Consider the following 27,894-nt stretch of genomic DNA (forward strand, 5'->3'; position numbering starts at 1 on the left):
ACAGTGACGTGACACCCCAAGCCACGCCCCAACACAGTAAGAATCACTCAATCGGTCACACTTGACCCCTTCAGTGCCCCCTACAGGTTAATCCCTTCACTGCCAGTGTCATTTTCACAGTAATCCGTGCATTGTTAAAGCACTGATCGCTGAAAAACGGACTATGGTCCCAAAATAGTGTTAGAAGTGTCCGATGTGTCCGCCATAATGTCGCAGTTACGATAAAAATCGCTGATCACCGCCATTACTAGTAAACATTTTTTTATAAAAATGCCATAAAACTATCCCATATTTTGTAGACGCTATAACTTTTGCGCAAACCAATCAATAAACTCTTATTGCGATATTTTTGGTAAAAAAAAAAAAAAAAAAAAAAAAAAGTAGAAGAATATGTATGGGCCTAAACTGAGGAAAGCTGCCTAATATATCCTACATTTACCTGTCAGTGGCAATATGGCTGATCAATGTATGTTGTCAGCTGTTTTAATTTATGTGTATACAGGTGCTTGAGATTTGGCCACTTGACCACACTCTGCGAGAGTCTCAGAGTAGCTCTTCATTTTTAGGTTGCCAGATAATTCAGAGCTTATGCACATACTGTTATTAAGGGTGCAGAATGAGAGAAGTAGCTGGAAAATAGGGGGCTGTTTCAGGTGAGGTGAACTCTAGATCCTGATTCCTACTTGTTATCCGTGTGTCTAATCATTACTTCTTTCCTTCCACTCCTTTTGTCATCTGTCTGCATCTTGTCTGACTTGTGCTTCACCTTAGGCACAGTATACATGTTTTTTAAAAGCTGCTATTGAGATTTTCTCATTGGCCTTCTGAATGGGGATTTTCAATCTAAACTAATGCATCTAAACAGATGTTGGCTCAAACTTGCATACACACGGTCACACAAATGTTGGAAATTCCGAAAGTCAAGAATGCGGTGACGTACTATGAGCCGAGAAAAATGAAGTTCAATATACAGTGCGGCTCTTCTGCTTGATTCCGACCCATGCGTGGATTTTTGTGCGTCGGAATTTTCGACAAGAACTTTTGTTGTCGGAAAAATTGAAAACCAGCTTTTAAACATTTGTTGTCAGAAATTCCGACAGCAAATGTCCGATGGAGCATGCACACAGTCATGTGTACGCGGCATTGGAGTTCGGAGACTAAGAGAAAATGTTGGCTGCACAAAGTTGGCTGAAAATGTGATGGCATAGGAAGGCTTTTATTTTTGCTTCCAATTGTCCCTGTAAGTGTTTTCTTATAGTCAACGTTCTGGTTTAACATGTGGTTTCAAGAGAAATCTGATGATCTTGATACAACAACTTTTGTGTTTCCAGAAGAAAAATAAGAATAAGGCCCCTTTCACATGTACAGATTCGGTCAGGATCTGTACATGTGTCACCCACTTGCTCAGCAGGGATCGCTCCGTTTGATCCCCGCTGAGCCGGCAAATGACAGGGCGGTCCCTGCACACCGTGCAGGGACCGCCCTGTCAGATCTCCGCTCTCCCCTATGGGGGGATCGGATGGACACGGACCATCTGTCCGTGTTCACCCAATCCGCTCTGCAGATGGATAGGGAAAAATAGGATTTTTCTCCGTCTGCAGAATCGGAGCATAGCGGACACCGATGAGATGTTCATCCGCTGACACCCGCTATCTCATAGGGATACATGTATGTCCCTTTTTCCTCCGTAAACGGATGGATGAAAAAGCGAACATACGGTCCGTATGTGTAAAAGGGGCCCAAGTCATAAATGTATTTGTGTAAAGTTGACATTTTTTTTTAAAATAATTTTTGGTTGGAGAGAAATATTTTTTTCAATGTGTAAAGCTTTTTGGCCTATTTTTAAATTTTGTTTACAATTTTCTTTTTGAATTTCATAGGAGAAACATCATTAAATGATGAGCTATGCAACCAGGAGATGGATACTCAGGTTGAAGAGCAGCAACCCACAAAGCACTTTTTAAAGCAGGCTGGTGCAGGTTGGTACCTACAACTTAATACTACTAAATATCATTATTTTAATATGACACGCAAAATTGTTTTTGTAAGATCGTAAAATGTTGTTCCTTTCTGGTACTTACTCTTAACCACTTGCTGACCGCACTATAGCCGAATGATGGCTACAGTGCGGCTTGATAACTCTGGGAGGGCGTCCATTGACGTCCTCCCCTTGTTGCGCGCACATAGGTGTATCCGTGACGGAGCGATCACATGTAAACAAACCGGTGTCATGTCGGGTTCCTCTCTCTCCTCTATGTACAGTGTGAGCGCAGAGATCGGATGCAGCAGCGTTGTGGACTGGATGTGTAGTGCCCACAGCGCTGCTTAGTGACAACTGCAGCACTCATCCCAGCCATCCCTCCTTCCACGCTCGGCCATCCCTCCTTCCACGCTCGGCCATCCCTCCTTCCACGCTAGGCCACCCCTTTGATACTTATCCATCCATGCTCGGCCATCCCATCCGCCCCCAGCCATACTCGGCTGTGGAAAAGTCTCCCACATGTGGTATCGCCATACTCAGGAGGAGTAGGAGAATCTATTTTGGGGTGTCATTTTTGGTATGTACATGCTATGTGTTAGAAATATTGTATAAATTGACAACTTTGTGTTTAAAAAAAATGCGTTTTCATTCTCTTTCCACATTTTCCCAAAAAAATTTGAAAAAAATTACAAATTCAAAAGTGTAATTGTGTAATTTATGCTCCAGAACGCCTGAAGGTGCTCCCTGCATGTTGGGCCTCTGTATGTGACCACTCTGTGTAAAAGTCTCATACATGTGGTATCACCATACTCCGGAGTAATAGCAGAATGTGTTTTGGGGTGTAATTTGTGGTATGCATATGCTGTGTGTGAGAAATAATACAAAAAAATACAAAAAAAATTCCTGCGCTCTGGTGTTTTTGTTTATGGGGTAATGCAGTCCAATCATGAGATAGAAATAACCTGCTAATTTGACAACTTTGTGGGGGGAAAAAAAAGAAAAACAGTGAATTAAAAAAAAACAAAAAAAAAACACTATTTTTTACTTTTTTTTTCTCAGTTTAGGCCGATACGTATTCTTCTACATAATTTTGGTAAAAAAAATAGCAATAAGCGTATAGTGATTGGTTTGCACGAAAGTTATTAGCGCCTAAAAAATAGGGGACAGAATTATATTTCTTTTTTTTATATATATTTTTTTTTTTTACTAGAATTTTTTTTTTATTGTGACTGCGACATTATGGCAGACACATCAGACACTTTTGACATATTTTTGGAAACATTCACATTTATACAGCGAACGGTGCTATAAATATGCACTGATTACTGTATAAATGTGACTGGCAGGGAAGGGGTTAACACTAGGGGGCAAGGAAGGGGTTAAATGTGTTCCCTACTAGTGATTCTAACTGTGGGTGGAGGGGACTGACAGGTGGAGGTGACCGATCTGTGTCCCTAATGTACAAGGGACACAGCATCGGTCTCCTCTCCCTGACAGGACGTGGATCTGTGTGTTTATACACACAGATCCACGTCCTTGTCTGTCCTGTCCTGTGTAACGTCCAATCGTGGCCGCCTGGCGGACATCGTGGCCGCCAGGCATGCGCATCGGCACCGCAGTGACTCGCTGCTGGCGCTCGCGTGCCCCCCCAATGGCCGGCGGAGCCGAGGACGTCAATAGACGTCTGTAACGGTCACCACCGTTTACGACCTTCCATCCACGACAACAGCTCATCTGACACACAGACAGACCAGCAGGCATCCCATTTTCCCAGAATCAAGACGAGACACGCAGCTCTGTACTTGTTCCAAATGTAATGACACTTTAATGATTTCTTCTCAGCTTTTTATATAGTACAACAGGTCACAGAATTTACAGGAACAATCAAACTGCCCCCCCCCCTAATCACACACTAAGGCTAATTACTAAACATTCCTCAATTACTAACAACAAAAACCTTCACCCACTCCGTCTCTGCATACCGCTTGACACCTCTGAGCATCAATAGATTGTAGACAGGGTTATCACACATAAGCAGTCTTTAGTATGCATAATTAGAGTTCTGGGAGCAGACCTGGGATTAACACCTGTCCGTTACAACACCTTTACACAAGGACAATGGACTGTCTCCCAGGCCCTGACGCAATTAGCATGTCACTAGACTAATTATAGAAATGAGTCATAGAATATTGACTGGTTGGGGTCACAATTAACCAACATCTTGTAGTCTCTCAAGATCCTGCAATATGAACTGTCCGTGATGTCAAATCTCATGTAATCCATGAATTACGATTCACTTGCCACTCCATGCCCAAAGGGCACAGAGTGGACTCAGACCCAAGAGTTATCAGTGACGCTGACACAGGAGTATCCTCCATCCTCACAAAGTCTCTGTTTGTCCCGGGTCATTCCGTTACATCTCTCCCCTTTCGGTGGGAGACTGACACAGGAGGAGACCCCGAACAGGTTGACTCCGAAGTCAGTCAGTAGATCCAGTCCTCCAATGCTGGTATCCATACCGTACCCCAAATAAATGGCTCCAAACAGAGCATTACTCACCCAACCAACCTCTGTCTCTCTCAGAGAATCTGCCTGCCGCTGGGGAGAGGCCTGGACTGGCCCTTCTCCCTGGAGTCCTTTCAGCCGCTGGAGAGAAGACAGGGTGACTGGGCTCAGTTCCTCATGCTGCTGGGGATCTGGGCCAACTGCCCCCCATCCCTGGGGTATACCAGTGGAGACTGAAGTCCCATCCACTGGTGGTAGAAAAACCCCTGATGCTTGCAAAGCCAAGCCGACATCCTCCTGTCTCGGTGACGCACCATTTTCTGGGGTTGTGTCAGTGGAGACCACAGTCCCATCCACTGCCCCAGGAACTCCCTCTTCCATTAGTAGAGAGCAGAGGCTTGTGGCACTCTGCTCTGTTGCCAGCTCTTCTGCTGGGTCGCTTGGAGTGGAGACCACAGTCCCATCCACTCCCACAGGAACTCCCTCTCCTGCTAGGTGAGAGCAGAGGCTTGTGGCGCTCTGCTCTGTTGCCAGCTCTTCTGCTGGGTCGCTTTGGGGGGAGACCACAGTCCCATCCCCCGATGTCAGCTCAAGCTGCAGTTGTGTGCCGCAGCCAGTAGCATCCTGCCCTGCCGCCAGAGATTCAGCTGGGAGTAAATGCTTTACCACCACAGCTTGTTGCTGGGGAGAGGGGCCAATTGCCCCGGCTCCCTGGAACTCCACTTCCATGGTGACTGGCATCTGTACCTCTCCCCTCTCTTCAGTTGGTGCTGCTGTGACTTCTGCTGCTGCAGCACCTCTTTGCTCTAGCCAAGTGGCATCCACAGCCGCTATAACCCGGTCTATGATCTCCGGTGGAGGATTAGGTCCATACTGTGCCAGTCCACGTCTAACAGCCCGGTCCCAAAACTCTTCATCGGGTGTCCTGTCTGTTACGCTGGGCCTCTCAGCTCTATCCATTTCGACAAGTTGTGCGATAATGTCCCTTCTCTTACGGTTGCAGGCCGATCTGCCCCGGCTCTCCAGTAAGTCCTTGAGGGAAGAGAGCTTCAGCCGTTCATACAGCGTCTCCATCGTCCTGTGTCCTTGTCGCCGTCCTTTAAGCGATGGAATTATCCCACTGCTGTGCCACCACTGTAACGGTCACCACCGTTTACGACCTTCCATCCACGACAACAGCTCATCTGACACACAGACAGACCAGCAGGCATCCCATTTTCCCAGAATCAAGACGAGACACGCAGCTCTGTACTTGTTCCAAATGTAATGACACTTTAATGATTTCTTCTCAGCTTTTTATATAGTACAACAGGTCACAGAATTTACAGGAACAATCAAACTGCCCCCCCCCCCTAATCACACACTAAGGCTAATTACTAAACATTCCTCAATTACTAACAACAAAAACCTTCACCCACTCCGTCTCTGCATACCGCTTGACACCTCTGAGCATCAATAGATTGTAGACAGGGTTATCACACATAAGCAGTCTTTAGTATGCATAATTAGAGTTCTGGGAGCAGACCTGGGATTAACACCTGTCCGTTACAACACCTTTACACAAGGACAATGGACTGTCTCCCAGGCCCTGACGCAATTAGCATGTCACTAGACTAATTATAGAAATGAGTCATAGAATATTGACTGGTTGGGGTCACAATTAACCAACATCTTGTAGTCTCTCAAGATCCTGCAATATGAACTGTCCGTGATGTCAAATCTCATGTAATCCATGAATTACGATTCACTTGCCACTCCATGCCCAAAGGGCACAGAGTGGACTCAGACCCAAGAGTTATCAGTGACGCTGACACAGGAGTATCCTCCATCCTCACAAAGTCTCTGTTTGTCCCGGGTCATTCCGTTACAACGTCCTCCCGGCATTGTAGAGCCACCTTGTGCCCGTCATTTTACAATGCCGGGGGTTCCAAGTGGTTACAGTAGATTCAAAAATATAGGTAGCTGAGGTTGTATGGAAAGCTTGACTTCCTGCAAATGTTGAGCTTGTCCCAACCTTTTCCTACACCACGGGACACAGAGCCTTTAACCACTTAAGACCCGGACGAATTATGCAGGACCATTGCCCCTTTTTGTGATTCGGCACTGCGTCGCTTTAACTGACAATTGCGCGGTCGTGCGACGTGGCTCCCAAACAAAATTGGTGTCCTTTTTTTCCCACAAATAGAGCTTTATTTTAGTGGTATTTGATCACCTCTGCGGTTTTTATATTTTGCTCTATAAACAAAAATGGAGCGACAATTTTGAAAAAATGCAATATTTTTTACTTTTTGCTAAAATAAATATCCCAAAAAAAGAACATTTTTTTTCCTCAGTTTAGGCCGATACGTATTCTACCTATTTTTGGTAAAGAAAATCGCAATAAGCGTTTATCGATTGGTTTGCGCAAAATTTATAGTGTTTACAAATAGGGGATAGTTTTATGGCACTTTTATTTATTTTTTTACTACTAATGGCGGCGATCAGTGTTTTTTTTTTTTTTTTTCATGACTGCGACATTATGGCGGACACATCGGACAATTTTGACACATTTTTGGGACCATTGGCATTTTCACAGCGAAAAGTGCTATAAAAATGCACTGATTACTGTGAAAATTACAATTGCAGTTTGAGTTTACCACTCGGGGGCGCTGTAGGGGTTAAGTGTGACCTCATATGTGTTTCAAACTGTAGGGGGGGCAGGGCTGGACGTGACGCAATGAAGAACGGGGAATGTGTGTTTAAACACACCTCTCCCCGTTCTTCAGCTCCTGTGACCGATCGCGGGACACCGGCAGCGATCGGGTCCCACTGTCACGGAGCTTAGGACCGGGTCTCATTTCTTTTTATATGCGTCTTTACATTGGAGTTAGGCCATCCAGGATTATTGTTCGCTCTTTTAAATTTATTTCCCAATGGGATGCGCTGGCTCATTCCCTTATTTAATATGCTCTTAAAGCAAAACCATCTCTCCTCCATTTTTTTTTTTTTTTTGTTCTAAGATTCTATCCCAATTCATATCTTCTAGCAAGTTTCGTAGTTTAGGGAAGTTGTCACTCTTGAAATTCAGTGTCTTTGTATTCCCCTTATGTTTCCTATTTGTGTGCTCCTAAATTTCCCCTTATTTCCACATCTGTGATCAGGTCTGTATTGTTGGTGATCAGTAGGTCTAGTAACGCTTTGTTTCTAGTTGGTGAGTCTACCATCTGACCCATGAAATTTGTCCTGCAAGACATTTAGGAACTGGCGAGCCTTAGGCCTTGTACAGACGGGCAAACATGTACGATGAAAACGGTCCGCCGGACCGTTTTCAGCGTACATGTCTGCCCGGGGATTTCTGTATGATGGCTGTACACACCATCATACAGAAATCCGCGCGTACTCGATACGCGGCGACGCCGTCGTGCGCGGCCCTGCCAGTTCAATGCTTCCACGCATGCGTCCAAAGTCATTCGACGCATGCGAGGGATGGCGGCCGCTCGGACATGTACGGTAGGTCTGTACAGACGACCGAACATGTCCGACGGGCAGGATTCCAGCGGGCATGTTTTAAAACATGTTCAGAAATATTTGCCCGCTGGAAAAAGGCCCGGCGGGCAAATGTACGCTGGAATCCTGTCCGCTCTGGCCTACACACGACCGAACATGTCTGCTAAAAATTGGTCCGCGCACCAGTTTCAGCAGACATGTTCGGTCGTGTGTACGGGGCCTTAGATGAATGCACGTTTCCCTCTGCCCATTTCTGGATAATTAAAATCCCCCATTATGACGCTTTCCATTCTTGCTGCTAATCTAAATTGTGATAGGAAGGTAAGGCATTTTGGCCTATTTTTAATTTGTTTACAATTTTCCTTTTGCATTTCATAGGAGAAACCTCTTTACACGAAGAGCTACTCAACCAGGAGATGGACACTCAGGGTGAAAAGCAGAAACCCTCAAAACATCTACTAGAGCAGGAGGGCACAGGTTGGTACCTAAAACTTAAAACGACTAAATATCTTTATTTTAATATGACATGCCAAACGGTTTTGTAAGCTCGTAAAATTTTATTCCTTTCTGGTACTTCCTCTTAACATTCTTCTCCGCCCTGTAGGGCTGCAACTAATAATTATTTTTATAATCGATTAGTTTGCTGATTTTATTGTTTCTATTAATCGGATAATAACCTTAAAAAAAAAGTGTGGTGTATAATTTTAATATGCAAAGTAAAAAAAAAGGCAATTTATTCTTAAATATCTATATGTGGTGGTAAATATAAATAACAAACTATATGGTTAGGAAGTAAAATCGCTAATCCACTCGGAGACTAACAGACAGAAGATATATACTGTATATACTATTAGAGATTGAATCTGGTAAATATCAGAGTCGGATCATGTTTTTTAGTTAAAGGGGAAAAAAAATGTAAAGACTGTTTTGACAATTTTCAGACAGAACTGTAATATATTATATGCTGGCCGTGCATATGTCTTCCTTCAAAAAAAAATTAAAAAATTTGATTTTAAGAAGGTTTGTTCGATTTTTCTAATCATTAGTGGGGTCAAATCAACGTTCTTTTTTACCACAGCAATGGGACAATTCGAAGGCGTAGAATAGAAAACTTCTTGGTGAAAGGAATTTTCAGGCCATCTATGTGTTTTTCGTTCACAAATTACATTAATTTTAAAACTGAATGTTGAAAGCAAGTGAAATTTTCAAATTACATTCTTTCAGCAAATGTACAAAGATTTTTCATATGAATATTCTTTCCCAAAATTGATACCTGTATGGCCAACATAAGGCTCGGTTCACACCTGTGCAGTTTGCTTTTGATCAGTTTCTACAGTGTGTTTTGCATTTTTGCACACGCGATTTTGCTGTGATTTGCGTTTTGCATTTTAGCCAATTTGCTGTTGGGCAGATTAAAAAATGCAAATTGCTACAAAAATGCACTACATGCTTTTCTGCAGCTTCTCTATTGAAGTCCATTAAACCAAAAAAAGCGTTTAAAAAAAGTCCTTTGTGAGACGGATGTTGCTCAACAACATGAGACGCCTAAATGCAGACATCGTTCTATTGCAAGAGACACACTTCCGAGAAAACACGTTCCCAATTCTCAAAAATAGATTTTTTTTTTTTTTCAAATATATAGTTTTATTTTTATTAAGGCCCAACTTGGGCCAAAGCATTACAAACAAATACAGGAGGACATACAAGATGTAACAACAACATATCTTGAGGATGGGAAAAGCAAAAATTGATTTTACCCGACTGTGTACCACTCTATTTATTCGGAAGCCAAATCTAGAGGAGTCTATCCTGATTTTGGCAAAAATATCTGGGTCCCTGACTGATGTGCTGTCTGACCCGACGGGCAGATTTTTGTTCCTAAAAGGCCTGATCAGTGGTGTGAAGGTGACTATTGCCAACAGTCAGCAAGACACCTTAATCAAAAAACACCTAATACTCCTCCGAAAGTTTTACGAAGGGCTGCTCATTGTAGGCGGTGACCTCAATATCCCCTTGCTCCCAACAGAAGACACCTCGTCGGGGCAGTCCTCCATCGCTCGAGGCACACGTAGGGCCTTCCACTTGGCTCTCGATTCAGCACAGCTGATTGACGCTTGGCGCCTTTTTACCCCGGAGGGCGAGACTACACTTTTTATCCTCGTCCCCACCGTACGTACTAGCGTATATATTTCTTTCTAATTCCTCACAGCCAAATTCAGTACGGCAAAGGCACCTCGATAGGGTCCATCACTTGGTCGGATCATGCGCCGGTCACACTGCGATATGCCCTGATCGACTTCCACAGAGGTCAAAGAAAGCCGTGGAGGCTTAATGAGAGCCTTTTGCAGGACCCCGAAGTGTTAGCCGACTTGACGAAAGAGATCACACACTATTTTCACACTAATGATGACACTGACGATGCAGGCCTGATTTGGGAGGCGCATAAGGCGGTGATACGCTGGGTACTCGTAAAACACGGGCACGGATCAAAAAACTAAGAACAACCCAACTAAGCTCACTACTCAGCAAATTACAGATCCTGGAAACTAGTCACAAACAAGCCCCGACTGACTCACTGGTAAATGTGCTTGACACAATACAAGCGCAGGTCACCGACCTTCTTAATTTTAAAGCTAAGGCGGCAGTGCAGATCTCTCGCAAGAGGGTCTACGAATCGGGCAATAAGTGTGGTAGACTACTGGCACAATCGTTGCGTGCCCAGAAACTTCCGTCATACATACCATATATACATTCTCCAACGAGACAGAGTGGCCTTACCCCGACAGATTACACACAAATTTAAGTCTCTTTGAGTCACTTTACAACCTGTCCACGGCACCACCTCCTCTAGAACGTTTGACAGACTTCATAACCTCCTCTTGTATACCCACGCATACTGACAGACACGGGAACTCCTAGAGGAACCCATTACGTTATCAGAGTTACAGCTGGCAATAGGGAGTACCAAACCAGGGAAAGCCCCCGGACCGGATGGTCTAACACTTCAATATTACAAGACCCTACTCCCCGCACTAGGCGACCACCTAGTTTGACTGCTTAACAGACTCACCAAGGGAGGAACAATGCATGACACCACTCTACAAGCCCAAATTTCTGCCATCCCTAAGGAAGGTAAAGACCCAAATCAATGCGGGAGCTACCGACCCATATCCCTACTTAACACGTATCTTAAATTATAGTCACCAGACTACAACCCCACTTGCCCCATCTGATACATTTAGACAAAGTGGGCTTTGTCCCAACCAGGGAGGCTAGGGACAACACCACCAAGGTTTTGAACCTGCTCCATTCGGCCACCCGCACTAAAACGCCAACTGTTTTTATAGGCACAATTGCTGGATGTGGGACTGGGCATTAATATGGTAAGATGGAGCTCGGGGACATATGCGACACCAATGGCTAGAGTCAGGGCAAACGGTGTGACCTCAGACTCTTTCCCGATCACTAATGGGACACGATAGGGATTCCCCCTGTTACCCCTCCTCTTCGCTCTTTCACTAGAACCGTTCCTGTGCTACGTACAATTGAACCCTAACATCTCAGGCGTGATGGTGAACCAAACACAACACAAGTTGTCGGCGTATGCGGACGACCTGATGTTTTCACTTATGTCTCCCATAGTCTCCCTCCCAAATCTGCTATGGGAATTCACAACGTATGGGACGCTTTCCAATTTGAAAATCAATTTTGCTAAATCAGAGGCGATGGGTGTAGGATACCGCATTCACAACTCGCGCATCTACAATCCAGCTTTATATTGAAGTGGACGACCACTGCTCTGAAATATTTGGGCATGCACATTCCCCAAACTTTCTCACGGCTATACGACCTCAATTTTCCACCCCTATTGAAAAAAGGTAAAGCCCTACTGAACCAATGGCGCACAGGTCTGCACTCCTGGATAGACCGGTGTAACATTGTAAAAATGACGATCATACTTAAATTCCTCTACCCCATGCAGGCTCTACCTATCCATATTCCAGAATCCTATTTTAAACATGTGCAAACCACCTTCACAAAAATCATATGGGCTGGGAAGAGACCGCGACTCTCTCATAAACTTTTAGTGCGTCCCAAACGCCATGGCGGTCTCGTTCTACCGGACATTCGCGTTTATCACCAGGCAGTACATCTAGGGAGGCTCATAGACTGGTGCCGCTATCAAGGGGCCAAGCTCTGGACTCAACTGGAGCAAAACCACAGCACGACCCCCCCTCAACAGGGCACACTGGTGCTACATGACTTTACCGGCAGAAACCAAACTCTATTCACTGATTGGTAACACAACACGAGTCTGTGCCCGACTCGTCTCCCAGGCTTCCATATCCTCCCCCAATTCCCCTCTATTTCTTATACTGGGAAACCCCCGGTTTTCGCCGGGTATACATGATGCAGTCTTTCGGAGGCTGAGTTAGACGAGCCTTCACCAAGCCTCCCACTTTAGTTCTGGAGGACGCTGGAAAATAATCGTGGAACTCTCTGACCCCACAGGCCCGTTTCGCCTAGACTTCTGGAGGTCACTTCAGCTGGGCCACTCCATCCATTCCTTGCAGCCCCCTGCCGCTGCCGACCACCCTCTCACAACACTGGAGGAACTTTGCAACACTTCAGGACCTATAACGCACATGCTCTCACTAGTCTACAACCTCTTAAACACACCACAGGCTAATTTCCCGCCCCCGGGATTACTTACGTGGGAACTGGAACTAAATTGTCACTTCAATGAGACCAAACGACAGCGCATCCTCAGATTTACACATAAAGCCTCCATTTGTGCCAAAACCCAGGAGACCAATTACAAACTCCTGTCGATATGGTACAGGACCCCAGCATTGCTTCATAAATTCTTCCCGGAGGCGTCGGACCTCTGGTGGCGCTGCAGGGCAGACAAGGGAACACTAGTACATATTTTCTGGTCCTGCCCCAGCCTAACCCTTTTCTGGGGAGTGGTACGAGACGTTCAGAAATTTACAGAAAACACTATTTTGAAAAACATATTCTAAAACCCTAAAATTTGTGTAATAAAATATAAGCAGCGCTGTAAACAATGTAAGATGAAATATCCGTTTTCACAGGTATTCAAAAAGAATGCTAATGTCCATAAACATCACCATGTGACAAAAGTGAATATGTGCACAAATTCCAAAAAATATATATAAATGTGTTTGAATATTAATTAAATATAGTTCCATAAAACACATAGTAGGTTTGTGAAAAAATAATGATAATAGCTTCCAATCTTCCACCACACCCTGTGTCGGTGAATCGTCTCCCGTCAGATGCAAAACTCACCAACTCAAATTGCCTTACACTCTCGTGTTCGGAGTGCAAACGTGTACAAAAAGACCTCACTGGTTGGTATAGCAGATAATTCCAGTTCCAACCAATTCACTGCCAGAAAGCTCCGCATGTAAATAAAAGAAGCGCTCAAAATAGCGTGATACCGTAAAATCAGTTTAACCTCTTGACCACCGCCCCATGTCAAAAAGACGTCCTCTTTTTAAAGATGGATATCTCGGTAACGGCAGCAGCTGCTGCCACAACCGAGATATCCATCTCTTCAGTGGGCGGTCCTGTACACGATAACGGCGGTCTCCGCATCAAATTCGTCGCGAGATCGCCGTTATCAGTGGCGGGAGAGGGCCCCCCCTCCCGCCGCTCTCCCGCGCCCTCCGCCGCTTACCGGAGCCGTCGGTAGCGGCGGAGGCGATCGGGTCCGTTCGGCAGCTGACTGGGGATGTGAGGGAAAAATCGCCCCCACCCGTTCCCATAGCTCTGCTGGGCGGAAGTGACGTCAAAACGTCAGTCCCGCCCAGCGTCTTAAAGAAACATTTTTTTTTTTTTGTCATTTGAAAAAATGACAGTTTCAATTTTTTTTTATTTTTTTTTTTGCATTTAAGTCTAAATATGAGATCTGAGGTCTTTTTGACCCCAGATCTCAAATTTAAGAGGACCTGTCATGCTTTTTTCTATTACAAGGAATGTTTACATTCCTTGTAATAGGAATAAAAGTGATCATTTTTTTTTTATTTCAGTGTAAAAAATTATAAAACGAAATAAAAATAAATAAGAAAACAAAATGTTTTTTTTAAATCGCCCCGTCCCGACGAGCTCACGCAGAGAAGCGAACGCATACGCGAGTAGCGCCCGCATATGAAAACTGTGTTCAAACCACACAAGTGAGGTATCACCGCGATCGTTGGAGCAAGAGCATTAATTCTAGCCCTAGACCTCCTCTGTAACTCAAAAAATGCAACCTGTAGAATTTTTTTAAACGTCGCCTATCGAGATTTTTAAGGGTAAAAGTTTGACGTCCTGCCACGAGCGGGCGCAATTTTTAAGCGTAAAATGTTGGGTATCATTTTCTTCAGCGTAACATTATATTTTACAATATATAAAAAAATTGGGCAAAATTTATTGTTTTATTTTTTAATTAAAAAAAGTGATTTTTTTCCAAAAAAAGTGCGCTTGTAAGACCGCTGCACAAATACGGTGCGACAAAAAGTATTGCAATGACTGCCATTTTATTCTCTAGGGTGTTAGAAAAAAAATATATATAATGTTTGTTTTAAGTAATTTTCTAGCCAAAAAAACTGTTTTAGTCTCGTAAACACAGAATCTGAAAAACAAGCCCGGTGGTAAAGAGGTAAATAACACACTCGAATCTTCAAATAAAGCACTCGCATGAATCTCAAAAAATAGAGCAATACACTGCACAGCAAACACTCGTTCAGAGATGAATCGAAAACCGAGTATATTGGTCACAGCAGACCCAAGGTGTCAACTGATCGCTCACCACCTCCCCGCTGTTCCTTCCTGGATCTCTGATCAATCCCATGACTAAGTCTTTTATGACGAAACATGTCGGGGCGTGGCTGTGCGGCAACCATCTGAAGTGAATGTGTGACTTTTAAGGCCGATCAAGGAAGCAGAGATCCAGGAAGGAACAGCGACGGCCAGTAATTGAGGCCGCGGCCTTGTGAAGTTCCAAGCTCTTCGGGAGCTTCTGTAAACTGGCGCCATCTGGTGGTGGCCATTGGCATTACATTACATTGGCATTGGCATTGCAGCAATTATAATGTGTGTACATTTTCACTATTTTCACTGCCATCTCCTTCCCTCCTAATTAGAACCCCCATACATTATATATATTTTTTATTCTAACACCCTAGAGAATAAAATGGCGATCGTTTCAATACTTTCTGTCACACCGTATTTGCGCAGCAGTCTTGCAAGCGCACTTTTTTGGGAAAAAAAATACACTTTTTTTCTCGAGTCGTCTTCCAGGACGGCACCTTGAGAGTAGACTGGCTCCACCTGACAGGAAACACAATCAGAAAGAGGTTTAAAAGCCCCGCCCCTCCCCGTGCAACTCAGTTATTGATTGTGTTTCCCACCAGCGAAACAGTTTGTTATTTTTTGTCAGACCTAAGGCCTGGGGCTGGTGGTCCCCCTCCGGGTACTGAGCAGTGGGTCCTGGGAGGCCGTCCCTGCCTCAGCTAAAGGTGTAATGCCTGTCCCGGGGGGTTTTCCCCGTGTGATAGGGGGGGGGGAGGAAGATTGCAAACAATACCCCCCTTCTTTCCTTTCTATAGGAATCCCTGGGATAGTGGCTATCCCAGTACTCCTATTTGGCCATGTTCCCTCTCCTCCAGGACCCCTTACCTGCTGGGCGGGTGTGAGGGCTTCCTCAGCGTGGCTCCGGTGTACTGTCCTCCCGGGGACATTTTCGAATGGAGCCAGCAGTCGACGCCGCGTCACAGGCGTCGCGCGGTGATGACGAAGCTTCCGGTCTTCACCAAAATGGCGGCCGCCAGCGGCGTCGGCTCCTCGCTGTTCTCACTGCAGCAAGGAGGAGAGTGGCGCCTGCACGACTTCGCTATGGAGCGCGAGGATCGTTCGCTAGCAGCCGCTGCCGAGGACACCACCAAGGGTGAGTCTGCCTCAGAATGTCAGGGGGGCATATTGGACTGGGTCCTCTCCTTCCCCCCCCCCCCCCCTCCTCTCCTCTCACACTTGTATGTATGGGCTGTGATATATTTTTCTCTCCCCTTACAGGGGAGGAGGTTTCTGCCCAGGGGGAAGCTGCTAATCTCTCCCTAAAACACACTTCCAAAACCAAGAGGTGTGGTAACTGTAGCATTAAGCTGGCTGCAGATTACTCCAAACTTCTTTGTGCCAAATGCATACAAAAGCTGGCAGGAAAGGAAACTTCCCTTATTATGAAAGAATTCCTAAATGTCCAATCCCAAATGCTCTCCACATTAAAGGGATTTAAGGACACCTTAAAAAATAGGGATCCTGAGCCCATAGCAGCCGTCCCCTCTTCCCAAGAGAGCTCATCCACCCCTGTGCCACGAGTTTCCCCGGCCAGGGAGTCTCTCCTATCTGACACCGAAGATTCAGAGGCCCCAGAAGATGGGGTAATTGATAGTCATTCTGAGGATGAGGATGAGGATGCCAGATCAGGCAAATATATTTTTTCTGCAGATGACATGGGGGGTCTGCTGTCTGCTGTCTATGCCTCTGAGGGGATCCAGCAGCCAGCAGAGCTGGTGTCACCTCAGGACAGAATGTACCAGGGTCTAGCTAAACCCCAGCCAAAGGTTATCCCAGTCCATCAGTCACTTTAAGATATAGTTCTGAGGGAATGGGCTGAGCCTGAAAAGACTAAGGTACAAGACCTGGAAGAGGCGCTGTCCCTTTAAGGAGGAGTTAGAAAATACTTTGTTTAAAACTCCTAAACTAGATGCATCTCTAGCCCAACTCTCCAGGCAGTCTGACCTCTCGTTTGAGGATGCAGGGAACTTAAAGGATTCCTTAGACCTCCCTTCGCAGGGCCTGGGAGGCTAATGCGGCCGCCCTTGGACCCGCTTTGGCCTCTTCCTGCATCGCTAGGAATGCAGATACCTGGTTAACCAGACTTCTGGAGCATGTACCTCAGACCTCCAAGTTTAAAGAAATTAGAGATTCTCTTACAGTCATAGGCAGTGCGGTAGCCTATCTAGCAGATGCATCGATTGAAACAGTCCGATCCTCTGCTAAGACGGGTGCTCTCGTCAACGCCGCCCGAAGGGCGGTTTGGCTCAAGACGTGGGAAGGTGATCTTGCCTCCAAGACCCGTCTATGTGCCCTGCCCTTTGAAGGTACGCTTCTCTTTGGGACAGGACTTGATCAAGCTCTAACTAGGGCCTCAGAAAAGGGGAAACGGTTCCCCCCAAAACCTAGACCTAACAGGAGAAGATTTTTTCGAGGCCCCCAGAATAAAAACCGACCTTCTGACCGAAGATCGGCCTTTAATAAACGTTGGATCGCGGGAAAGGATAAGCCAAAAGGGGTATCCTTTTCCCCGATCCCAAACCCGCAGGTAAGGACTCCAAGTGACTTAAGAGTCGGGGGAAGACTCTCCCAATTTTTCCAGCCTGGGAGAGTATAACACGGAGTCCTCACATTTTGCAAATAGTGAGGGAGGGTTACAGATTGGAATTCCGCCAACTTCCCCCCCCAATATTTCTCCTCACTCATCTACCCCAAGATCCCCTCAAGGCAGCTGCCCTTCTGGGAAATGTGACAGATCTAGCTCAGCAGGGAGTCATAATCCCAGTTCCGCCAGGACAACAGGGTCAGGGGGTGTACTCACATATTTTCATGGTGCCCAAACCTTCGGGGAAATTCCGATTGGTCATAAATTTAAAACCTTTAAATACCTTTCTCCTCTACAAGAAGTTCCGCATGGAAAACATTTACAGTCTCAAGGGACTGTTGTTAGAAGGAGTCTTTATGGTAACCATAGACTTGAGGGACGCCTACCTCCATGTCCCAATCTTCAGGGACCATCAAGGTTCCTCCGATTTGCCATTGCCTCCCCTCAGGGGATTCAGCACTGGCAGTTCACCGCACTCCCCTTTGGTCTGGCCTCCAGCCCAAGGGTTTTCACGAAGGTCCTGGCAGAGGTGGTCGCCTTTCTACATCTGAAAGGGATCTCCCTTGTCCCCTACCTGGACAACCTACTGCTTTTCAACCCCAGCCGAGAGCTTCTTCTCTCGAATCTGGCCACCGTCCTGACTACTCTGGAATCTTTGGGATGGATTGTAAACAGAGAAAAATCTTCTCTCCTCCCAGAACAGAGAAAAATGTATCTGGGGTTCCTGATAGATTCCGTAGAGAAAAAGCTGGTCCTTCCAGAGGACAAGACCCGGAGACTCGGGTCAGTGGTCAGGTCCGTCATGGGTTCAATAGAAATTTCCCTCAGGCAGATCATGAGGTTACTGGGACTGATGACCTCATGCATCCCAGCGGTCCCATGGGCCCAGCTTCATTACAGAACCCTGCAGGCCTTCCTGCTCTCCTCCTGGGACGGGAAGGACTCATCCCTAGACTCCAGGGTCAGCATCCCGGAGTCTGTAAAATGCACACTGGGGTGGTGGCTCATTCCTCAGAATTTGGAGGAAGGCCTCCCATGGAACCAGACAAATCCTCTCAGGATAACCACGGATGCCAGCTCCTGGGGGTGGGGAGCCCACATATCGGGTCTCCAGGCCCAGGGGCCCTGGGATCGACAACAAAGCAGGCCCTCTTCCAACTTCCGCGAATTATTAGCGGTCGGGAAGGCCTTGGAGGCATTCGAGGAGAGAGTCATGAACCAAGAATACAGATTCTCTCCGACAACGCAACCACGGTGGCGTTCATAAATCACCAGGGAGGCACCAGGTCCCGTTCTCTCCTAAGGCTGTCCTTAGAAATTCTAGGTTGGGCAGAACAGAGAGTCCTCTCCCTTTCAGCAATTCACATCAGGGGAGTCTTAAACCTAGAAGCGGACTTTCTAAGCCGCCAACCCATCCTCCAGGGGGAGTGGGAATTAAATCGAGAAGTCTTCGACTGGGTTCGACATCGTTTCGGCAACCCAGAAATAGACCTCTTCGCGAACAGGAAGGTAGAAAGATTCTTCTCCCTCTCCCGGGATCAGGGATCGGAGGGTGTGGACGCGTTGGCCCAGGCCTGGACATTTCATCTGGCCTATGCCTTCCCTCCCCTGAGTCTGATCCCAAGGGTCCTACAGAAACTGAGTCGCTCACGAGGGAAGCTGATCCTGATCGCTCCCCAGTGGCCCAAAAGAGCTTGGTTCCCAATGTTAGAACGTTGGTCAGTTCTTCCCCCCCTTCCTCTTCCGGTCCGAGTGGACCTTCTGCGGCAGGGACCGATCTTTCACCCAGAGCCCGACTTTTTCAGTCTGACGGCCTAGTACTTGAGAGGTGGAACCTGCAGCGGAGAGGATGTTCGGAGAAGGTAATAAATACCCTTTTGGCTAGTCATAAGGAGGTCACTAGAAAGATCTATGCTAAGACCTGGGGGGTGTTTTCACGCTGGTGTGCAGCCAGGCAAGCCCCACTACCTGAAATATCTGTCATCCTGGAATTTCTCCAGGAAGGAGTTGATCTAGGACTAGCCACAAGAACCTTAAGAGCAAGTAGCCGCCTTGTCCTACTTTTTAGACAAGAGGCTTGCCCTGGATCCGCTGATCAAGAGGTTCCTGTCGGCTAGGGATAGGTTATCCCCTATTCAGATCTCCAGGGTTCCCCCCTGGGACCTCACCTTGGTACTAGACCATTTATCCAAACCTCCGTTTGAACCGATAGACAGCATTCCGGTTAGGCTGTTGACATTTAAATTCTCTTTTCTTCTGGCTATTACTACGGCCAAAAGAATAGGAGACATGCAGGCGCTCTCAATCAAAGAGCCTTATTTTTGTCTTTTTGAAGACAGGGTAGTCCTAAGTCAGGATCCCCTGTACCTACCTAAGGTGGTAACGAAATTTCATAGGTCACAAGAAATTATTCTTCCTTCATTTTGCGCAAATCCACAGAACGAAAGGGAAAAGACCTTCCACTGTTTGGATGTAAGACGCTGTTTGTTAAGTTATTTGGAAAGGGTGAGCGAGTTCAGACGCTCATCTCACTTGCTAATTAATTTTTCAGGACAGAAAAAGGGTTGCCAAGCATCTAGAGCCTCCATATCTAGATGGATAAGACAGGCAATTTCATTAGCATACATTAAGGCTGGCAAAACAGTACCTAAAGTCAAGGCACATTCCACGAGATCTATAGCAACCTCCTGGGCAGAGAGAGCAGGAGTTTTCAGTGGAACAAATCTGTAGATCAGCAACGTGGTCAAGCCAGAACACCTTTCTCAAACACTACCGTGTGGAACTTCTGTCACCCCAAGACTTGACGTTTGGCAGAAGAATCCTGCAGGCAGTTGTCCCGCCCTAAAGTAGGCCTGAGGGTTACTTGCTTATCTCTCAAGGTGCCGTCCTGGAAGACGACTCGAGAAAATACCAGTTACTCACCGGTAGCTGTTTTTCTATGAGTCTTACAGGACGGCAGGCCTATTTCCCACCCTGAGGAATTTATATGGTTTGTATTTTTATATACTGGTTCCCGTGCTCTAATGGTGGTTACTTTATCACTAACTGAGTTGCACGGGGAGGGGCGGGGCTTTTAAACCTCTTTCTGATTGTGTTTCCTGTCAGGTGGAGCCAGTCTACTCTCAAGGTGCCGTCCTGTAAGACTCATAGAAAAACAGCTACCGGTGAGTAACTGGTATTTTAATAAAAAAATACACGTTTTTTAATAAAATTTTTATATTGTGAAAGATAATGTTACGCCGAGTAAATTGATACCCAACATGTCACGCTTCAAAATTGCGTCTGCTCGTGGAATGACGACAAACTTTTACCCTTTAAAATCTCCATAGGCGACGTTTAAAAAAATCTACAGGTTGCATGTTTTGAGTTACAGAGGAGGTCTAGAGCTAGAATTATTGCTCTCGCTCTAACGATTGCGGCGATACCTCACGTGTGGTTTGAATACCCTTTACATATGCGGGTGCTACTCACGTATGTGTTCGCTTCTGTGCGCGAGCTTGACGGGGCGCATTTTCTGTCTCCTAACTTTTAGCTGGCTCCTAGATTCCAAGCAAATTTGTCAAACCCTGACCTTCCGTCCGAGGCGCTCTCTGGCGCATGCACGCGCACATGGGCGCCCTGAGATGCTTAGGCGCACCAATGCTCATGTGCGAGGGCACACTGGCGCTCTGAGATACTTTGGTGCGCCAATGCGCGCGTGCAACAATTGCCATGCACGCGCCCCTAGCGCCAATTGGCGCCAGACTGCCTTTTTAAGGAAGTGCCCTGACCCTTGCTGACTGGTCTTCAGCTATTACCTGATAATCTGAACCCTGCTGTGATCCTGCTTGTCTTCTGTTGCTGAACCTGGCTTGCCCTGACCCTGTTCCTGAACTCTGCTTATACTCGGACTCCTGGTTTCCGATCCTGGCTACCCACCTAACGCTGCTTCCGCCTGCTGCTTGGTACCTCGCTGCCCGCCTACCACTTGACCCGGCTATCTGTATGACCCTGCTTCCTGTGTTGCGCCTTGGCAACCTCCGAGTGTCTGCGACTTGGGTCCTGCGACTCTGCGACTTCCTGCTGCAAGTCTTCCAGGAACTACACTTCATCTGACATCCAGTGTCACTGCTCCAGCGGAGCACCTCTTAAACCCCGGCTGATCCTCTGTGTACTGCTATCCTCCATGGTCTGATGCTCCTCCTACTCATCCCGGCTCGCATCTCCTGCTACTGCTGTCTGGGTCTACATCTGCAGGTCCTCGTGTTCCTCCTGTCCCTCGGTGTCCTCTGTTCCACCTCCAGCGGTACCAGGACCGGAGATACAAGAGAGGCCGACCTCGTCATCTCAATCTCCCATCAGGTACGTGACACACCCTCAACGGGCCTTTTCGGTCCCAAAACGCATGGCGGTGCATTACCCCTTCGAGGAGAATTTTCTGAAAAAATGGACATCTCTCCCGATTGGACCCCCGGTATCCAGGTTATATAAGATAACTACAATTCCGGTGGAGGGGAACCCTGCTTTTAAGGACCCTGCCGATAGGAGGGCCGAGGCGGTTGCCCGATCCATGTTTACGGTGGTGGGGGTCAGCATTGTTGCCAGTGTTGGCCACGGCTCTGGTGTCCCAGACGCTTACTGAATGGGCAAAATTGTTGCACCATGAGTTGGAAAAGCAACAGGCTTCCCCCGGTCTGCGTGGTACTGGCAGACCAGTTGGTGCATGGCCTTAAGTATGTCTGCGATGCAGCCTTAGATACGGCCCCCTTGCTTTCTAGAGCCTCAGTATCTGCTGTGGTGCTACGTCGCCAAATTTGGCTAAAATGCTGGATGCTGGTCTGCGGACCAGGCATCTAAGAAGGCTCTGGCGGATTACCCTTTCCAGGAAGAGCGAGGGAGGGGACGCTGAGGGACAGAAACGTCCCTGGTTCCGCAAGCCAAACATGCCTGCAAACAAATCTATGACAGCATTATGGTTTGCCCCCGCCCGTCTCTTGGGTGGTGGGTCGCCTTTGGTAGTTTGCAGCTCGGTGGACCTCCCTGCTTTCAGACCAGTAGGTCTGCGAAGTGGTTTTATCAGGATACAAGATAGTTTTTCTTGTCCACCAAACAGGTTTTTCCCCTCCAACCTTCATCATCTTCCAGCTCGTCGGGAAGCCTTGTTTGGGGCTGTGCAGGACCTGCTGCTGCGCGGAGTGATGGTGCCGGTGATCTGACGTGCTGGTTCCATGTATCATGGAAGTTCCAGCGCATGCGCGAACTGATGCGCTGAGCTGGTTCCAGCCATCGGGAAAGTTCCCGTCAAGCACTGCGCAGGTGCAAACTTGCTGACGGAAATCCCCGAACGGCGGCCGGCATCCAGGGCGACGTGGACTTAGAGGAAAGTGGCCAGTCGGCCTCACGTCCTCGCTGCGCTCGGACGGCTCGCTTCGCTCGCTCGGCCTCCTGGCTCTTTTTTTAACATCCTCCAATCCACGGGGATGTTAAAGAATGAGCCTGGATGCCGGGCGAGGTTCGGAGATTTCCGTCGGGAAGTTTGCGCCTGCGCAGTGAGTGGAGGAACTTCCCCCATAGGGGAACATTGAGGACAAGTCACCGGAACGGTCGCAGGAACGGTTTCAGAGCTTCTACTCCAGTCTGTTTGTAGTCCCGTCGAAGGAAGGGGTCTGTCAGATCCTGGACCTCAAGGCCTTCAACAGATTTGTGAAGGTGCAAAGGTTTAGGATGAAATCGGTTCGCTCTGTGGTCGCTGCACTCCATCTGGGGGATTTCCTGGCGACCCTGGACATCAAGGACGCATACTTGCATATCCCCATATGCGTCGGGCATCAGAGGTTTCTGTGGTCGGGGGACGAGCACTACCAATTTGTAGCTCTCCCTTTTTGGCCTGGCATCGGCACCATGGGTTTTCACCAAGGTGCTTGCCCCGATTCTGGCCTTGCTGAGACAGCAAGTAATCACAATCGTGGGCTACCTGGACGACCTCCTGAGAGCAGCTTCTGCCTCAGAAATTAGAGGAGGATGAGGCGATCACCAGTCAGGCTGTTCGGGAGTTCGGTTGGGTTCTGAACCTCCAGAAGACGGTGTTGGTACCGACTCAACGCCTGGAGTACCTGGGCTTGATTCTGGACTTCTCAGAGGCGAGAGTTTTTCTTCCTTCAGACAAACTGCAGAATCTTCGGGATGCGGTGAAGCTGTTGGCGTCCCGCAAGTGGTCGTCGCTGCGCTTCTGCATGTGAGTCCTGGGTCTCATGGTAGCCACTTTCGAGGCGGTACCATATGCTCAATTTCACACTCGAGTCTTGCAAAAGGAGATCCTGTCCAAATGGGGCAAATCTCCGTTGTCTCTGGATTGTCAAATTCGGGTGAGCCAGCTAGTCAGGGATTCCCTGATCTGGTGGAGGTCTCCTGCCCTTCAGTCCGGGAAGTCGTTCCTTCCTTTTCATTGGACGGTAGTCACAATGGATGCCAGCCTGACTGGTTGGGGGGGAGTTTGGGGCGTACTGTCGGCACAGGGTCGCTGGATGCAGGAAGAATCCCGCCTGCCGATCAATGTGCTGGAACGTCGGGCGATCAGGCGGTGCCTCTCCACATGGTCACGGAGGCTTCAGGGACGCCCAGTCAGGATCCAGTCGGACAACCCCACGGCGGTGGCGTATGTCAACCATCAAGGAGGAACAAGGAGCTCGGCTGCAGCATTGGAGGTCGGTCACATCGTGAGGTGAGCATAGCGGCGCGTGCTGGCTCTATCGGCCGGGTACATTCCGGACGTAGAAAACTGGCAGGCAGACTACCCAAGTCATCAGATAATGGACCAAGGGGAATGGTTGCTAAATCCCGAGGTTTTTCGATGCCTTTGCCTGAGATGGGGCATGCCAGATGTGGATCTCCTGGCCTCTTGACTCAATCGTAAGGTACTGAGGTTTGTGGCCAGGTCCAAGGATGCCTGGGGGGACGTGACGGACGCGTTGTCTCCATGGGGGCATTATCGGCTGATTTATGTCTTTCCACCAATTAAAACTTCTCCTTCGTCTGCTTCGTGGAGACCCAAGGGGATTCCGGTAATTCTGATTGCCCCAGATTGGCCTTGTTGCCCCTGGTATGCCGACAGTGCGAATGGTGGTGGATGTTCCTTGGCAACTGCCGATGCGAGAGGACCTTCTGTCGCAAGGCCCTATACTTCATCCTGCTTTACAGTCGCTGGCTTTAACGGCATGGCTGTTGAAAGTCAGGTGCTAAGGGACCGAGGTCTGTCGGAGTCGGTGATCTCCACTATGATGAAGGTGCAGAAGTCCTCTTCTCTGAAGATTTATCATCGCACATGGAAGGCCTACATCTCTGTGTGAGGAGATGGGGTGGCGTCCGCATACGTATTCTGTTTCTAGGATTCTGCTGTTTTTGCAGCAGGGAGTGGATCAGAAACTTGCCCTAAGCACCATTAAGGGGCAGATATCGTACTTGGCTGTCTTTTTTCAGCGTCCCTTGGTGGCTCATTCATTGGTGAGTATGTTTGTGCAGGGGGTTTGACATGTGGCCCCTCTGGTTCGACCACAGCTGTCTCCGTGGGATTTGAATCTGGTGCTCTCGGTACTTCAGAAACCGCCATTTGAAAACATTAGGGAGATCCCTCCTATTGTCACTCTCTCAGAAAGTAGCCATTCTGGTGGCTATTGCATCTGCCAGAAGGGTTTTTGAGTTGGCGGCCTTGCCTTGCAAGTCTCCCTACCTAATCCTCCACAAGGATAAGGTGGTGCTACGCTCGCAGCCTTTGTTTCTGCCTAAGGTTGTTTTGGCGTTCCATCTAAATGAGGACATTGTACGCCCCAGTGGCCCGACCACACATACAGCACCTTCGGGTGACGATATGCGAGATTATATTACTGAAACGGCATTACCCCCCATTGACGCATCGGCTGTGGTTGAATTGGATAGGCCCTTGCACACGTCCGAGTTTCTATGTGCCATTAAAGGACTGAAGGTGGTCAAGTGTCCCGGCCCAGATGGGTATACCCCCCGTGTCTATAAAACCTTTGCCCCGCTATTATCCCCCTTGATGGCTAAGGCGTTTAATGCTATGGAGGACTCCCTCGCACCGCCCAAGGCGTTATCTGCTAACATCTCCGTTTTACCCAAACCGGGGAAAGACCCCTCCCAATGCAGCAGTTATCGGCCCATATCCCTGCTCAACATCGATTTTAAAGTTATATGAGAATTGAGGAACACCAACCATAGGATGGACTATGGGTGTCCTAGGATATTGCAGTGCCACGTCCTAGCATAAGTAGAAGAATTTATTGTTTGAAGGAATAATGGACTTTTTCTACACTGGCGTTGACGGGCTACTACTTGGACCCATCTGCTTAATTCTCATGGATATATGGCATGTCCCTGCACTCTCCTCACTTGGACTCTTTTTTTGTGCTGTCCTTATGGTAACATGTGGCAACCTCAGTCATATATTATAGTGTTTTGTTGCACAATGGATACTTTTTATTTATTTTTTACTTACAAAACATGTAATGATAAACCAAAAAGTGAAACCAATAATAGTCTGTTTTCTTTTCCAGAAAGTTTTTTTAAGCTCCTGAAGAAGCAGTAACCTGCGAAACATGTAGAGCCTATATACTAAAACGCCTATCAAAGTCTACGTTTGTTCATCAACCTTTGTTGCTGTCCCTAGTGGACTGTTTGTGGTTTCAGTATAACCCCTCCTGGGTTGTTGGCATTTCTAGAGATATTCTATGCCTACTAATGTTTTTAATGTAATTTTTTATATATTTTTGTACTGTAATTGTTGATTCAAATTACCCGGATCTCTGGGTTTGCATCAATAAAAAATGTATATTCTGTGTCAACCATTGGTGCCTAGAAAGTCCATTATTCCTTCAAACAATAAATTCTTCTATCGATTTAAAGTTGTTTGCTAAGGTTTTGGCCAATCGTTTGTCCCCTTTACTCCCGGGTGTGATCCACAACGATCGGGTGGGATTCGTCCCAGGCCGCGAAGCTAGGGACAATACCACCAAGACGATTAATTTAATCTCCTTTATCCAACGTAAGGGGCTGAATGCTTGCCTCCTCTCCTTCGACGCCGAAAAAGCGTTCGACCGGGTTAATTGGGGATTTCTTCGACTCTCGTTGGAACAGTTAGGTCTGGGAACGCCCTTTATCTCCAAGGTGATGTCCCTTTACTCCCATCCTTCGGCCTCAGTCTTATCAAATGGCGCGGAGGCAGAGCCATTAACTATCTTCAACGGCACTTGGCAGGGCTGCCCGTTATCCCTCCTCCTGTTCGTCATTGTGATAGAGCATTTAGCCTGCGCTATCAGACAAAACCTCTCCATACGCGGTATCCAAACTCCTTCCTCCCACTACAAGTTATCCCTTTATGCCGACGACCTCCTGGTGTACATGCAAGATCCCCATATTTCCCTGCCATCCCTCTTTGCGGAATTCCGTCGCTTTAGCTCGTTTAGTAACTTTAAACTTAACATGTCCAAGACGGAGGCTCTCAACGTCTCCCTCCCCTCCACTACAATGACCACACTTAAAGCAAATTTCTCCTTTCAGTGACTAGGGGAATTTCGTACCTCGGGGTCATTATCCCCTGTAATCTTTCCAATCTTTTTTCTCTAAATTATGTCCCCTTGCTCTCCCGCATACGGAAAGATTTGGAGGAGTGGGGAGGGTCCTCTTTGCCGTGGTTTGGACGAATCAACACCCTAAAGATGGACACTCTACCCAAACTTCTATACCTCCTTCAGACGGTCCCCATTACAGTTCCTAAGCCCTTCTTTAACTCTCTGCGCTCTCTCACCATTAGATTCCTGTGTAGCCGAGGGATGCCTAGAGTGAAATACAATTTACTCACCCGCCCGAAATTGCAGGGTGGTGCTGGCATTCCTGACTTTGAGACATATTACAAGGCCACTCACATAGCGCGTGTCCTGGAATGGTTCCCGCGGCCCTTTTTGAAGGCCTCTGTCACCATAGAGCAGGATCTGGCCCACGTGGATCTTCGAGCACTCCTATGGGGTTATAGGACTGATTTGGCGCGTATGCCCCCTCCCCGCTTACGCTAGCCTCACTCAGGCTGTGGTATAACAGGGGGTTATGTTCCCTTCTATCATCTGACCCTTCCCCATTGTCCTCTTTATTTGACAATCCCTCCTTCCCTCAGGGTACCGGGGTATCAACGTTAGGTCCCTTTAAAAGGTCTGAATGGCCACAGGCACGCTCTTTCGTGCATCCTACACAAGGGTCACCGGTGACACCGACAGGATCGCACGATTGGCTCACCACACTTCATTTATCCACATTCACAAAGCACCTACATTCCTCCTCCCAAATAAACCGCCCCAATACAGAGTTTGAACGGTTGTGTTCCCTTTTGGAGACCCCCAGACATCTTCTCTCGGCCGTATATGGCCTCTTACAAGCACTCACGCATACCAAGCTACCCTCTTACACCAGGACGTGGTCTGCAGACTTGGGTGAG

The 27,894-nt window shown here is 47.4% G+C and overlaps 1 protein-coding gene across 3 annotated transcripts in view; it reads left to right on the forward strand.

Moving 5' to 3' along the window:
- The window catches only part of TRMT1L (tRNA methyltransferase 1 like), a 281,542-nt gene that overhangs the window by 19,387 nt on the left and 234,261 nt on the right, over window positions 1-27,894 (forward strand). For all 3 annotated transcript variants that reach the window (XM_040331221.1, XM_040331220.1, XM_040331222.1), the window contains exons 3-4: window positions 1,881-1,979; window positions 8,351-8,449. In XM_040331221.1, coding sequence (XP_040187155.1) covers window positions 1,881-1,979; window positions 8,351-8,449 — 198 coding nt within the window. The remainder of the gene's footprint in view (window positions 1-1,880; window positions 1,980-8,350; window positions 8,450-27,894) is intronic.

This window comes from Rana temporaria, chromosome 12 (genome assembly GCF_905171775.1).
Source record: "Rana temporaria chromosome 12, aRanTem1.1, whole genome shotgun sequence".
In the NCBI taxonomy this organism is placed as follows: Eukaryota; Metazoa; Chordata; class Amphibia; order Anura; family Ranidae; genus Rana; species Rana temporaria.